Source organism: Pteropus alecto, unplaced genomic scaffold, assembly GCF_000325575.1.
Source record: "Pteropus alecto unplaced genomic scaffold, ASM32557v1 scaffold102, whole genome shotgun sequence".
Lineage (NCBI taxonomy): Eukaryota > Metazoa > Chordata > Mammalia > Chiroptera > Pteropodidae > Pteropus > Pteropus alecto.
Genome location: NW_006432224.1, coordinates 1,897,300 through 1,898,765, shown reverse-complemented (window position 1 = coordinate 1,898,765; position 1,466 = coordinate 1,897,300). Strand labels below are relative to the sequence as shown.

General features: G+C 69.2%; 1 protein-coding gene across 1 annotated transcript in view; it reads right to left on the bottom strand.

The window, feature by feature from the left end:
* Nucleotides 1–1,466, bottom strand: part of APBA2 (amyloid beta precursor protein binding family A member 2) — a 37,153-nt gene that overhangs the window by 12,228 nt on the left and 23,459 nt on the right. The window contains exons 7-8 of the mRNA XM_025043523.1: nt 1,295–1,381; nt 46–231 (exon numbers count right to left, since the gene is read on the bottom strand). Of these exons, the coding sequence (XP_024899291.1) occupies nt 46–231; nt 1,295–1,381 (273 nt within the window). The remainder of the gene's footprint in view (nt 1–45; nt 232–1,294; nt 1,382–1,466) is intronic.

The following is a 1,466-nucleotide window of genomic DNA, read 5'->3' as shown; positions in this document are numbered from 1 at the left end:
CGGGCGTTGCGGTCCGCGGTGCCCGGCCGGCAGGCCCCGACTTACGTCCTCGGACTCGAACACGTGGCAGACCATCTTGTACTGCTTCCTGCCCTCGGGGGCCCCGGGCGTGCTCTCGATGCAGTCCTGCGACGCCGAGCGCGGCATGCGGCGCCGGGCCATGAGCACCACGATGCTGCCGATGTCCGCGATGTAGGAGATGGTGCGCAGCGCGTGGTCCATCATGGCCTCCTGTCCGGACAGGGCGGGCGCGTGAGGCCGCTGCAGGAACTGAGTTCAGGGCTCTCGGCCTCGACGCCGGTGACGTTTGGGGACAGGCCGCTCCTTACTGCGAAGGGCCGTCCTGTGCCCGGCCTCCAGGCACGAGAAGCCGGGGCACCCGGCACCTTCCTACGTTGTGACAGCCAAAAACATCTCCGGCCCCTGCCAAATGTCCCCCAGGGGACCAAATCGCCCGGGCTGAGAGCCGCTCCAGCAGGTAACGGAGCACCTCAGGGTGGCGATTCACTGTCAAGGCGAGGTCGCCACCCTCGTTCAGCTGTTCCCAAAATGACGTCGCCAGGCCCCACCTGATCGGAAGGCATCGTGGCTCTGGACGAGGGTCCCCCCCGCTGCAAGGCCGGGGCCTGGCCCAGCCCTCCTCTGGGCAGAGGGGACAGGCTTTAAGGCGACGTCCCCGTGATGGGCTCTGCCAGGGAGTCCACGCAGCTGGGCCCGGTCAGGGGACGGGAGGCAGCCGATGGGTCCGCACACCCCTTCGATGCCCTCGGCGCCCTGCAGGGCTGTCACCCCTGATGGCTTTGACCACCTGGCAGGAGTCTGCACGGAGTACCGTGCCCACCGAGGCCGCACCCGAGGCTGAGAAACGAGTCACGTGCTCTCACGCCTCTGTCCCCTTCCCACAAAGGAAAAGGGGTGTCTCCACAGCCCCTCAGGCCCTGTCCTTCCCCCCAGGAGGAGGCTCCCCCTCCGCCCCGCCCGACAGGCCGCGCCAGCTCCACAGTCGCCCACGCCTACCCGTCTGACCTCTCCAGCCCTCCGGCGACATTGCTAACTTTGGTCGCACCAGCTTCCTGCCCTAAGCAGACGTGCCTCGGCACGGATAGGCTCACTGCGGGGGTGCTGCCTGCGACCCAGCCGGCCGCCCCAACGCCCCCGACGGGACCGGGCACAGCTCACGGGGCCTTCCTGACCCCACCCCCCGCGGTCCCCAGAGACCCCACTGCAGCCTCGCCCCACGGCCCCCGCGGGGAGCTCGTCCGCAGGGGCCTCCACCGCCAGCTCCAAACCGCACCTGAGTGTCGGCATTCAACACCTTGATCCTCTGCGTGGAGATGAACAGGTCCACCTCGGTCAGGGTCGGGGCGTCGACCTCCGAGTTCTAGGGACGAACGGGGACGCCGTTACGAACCGAACGCGCCACTCAGAGGCCAGGCGGCGCGGCCACGGCACGGGCACCCCAGGGG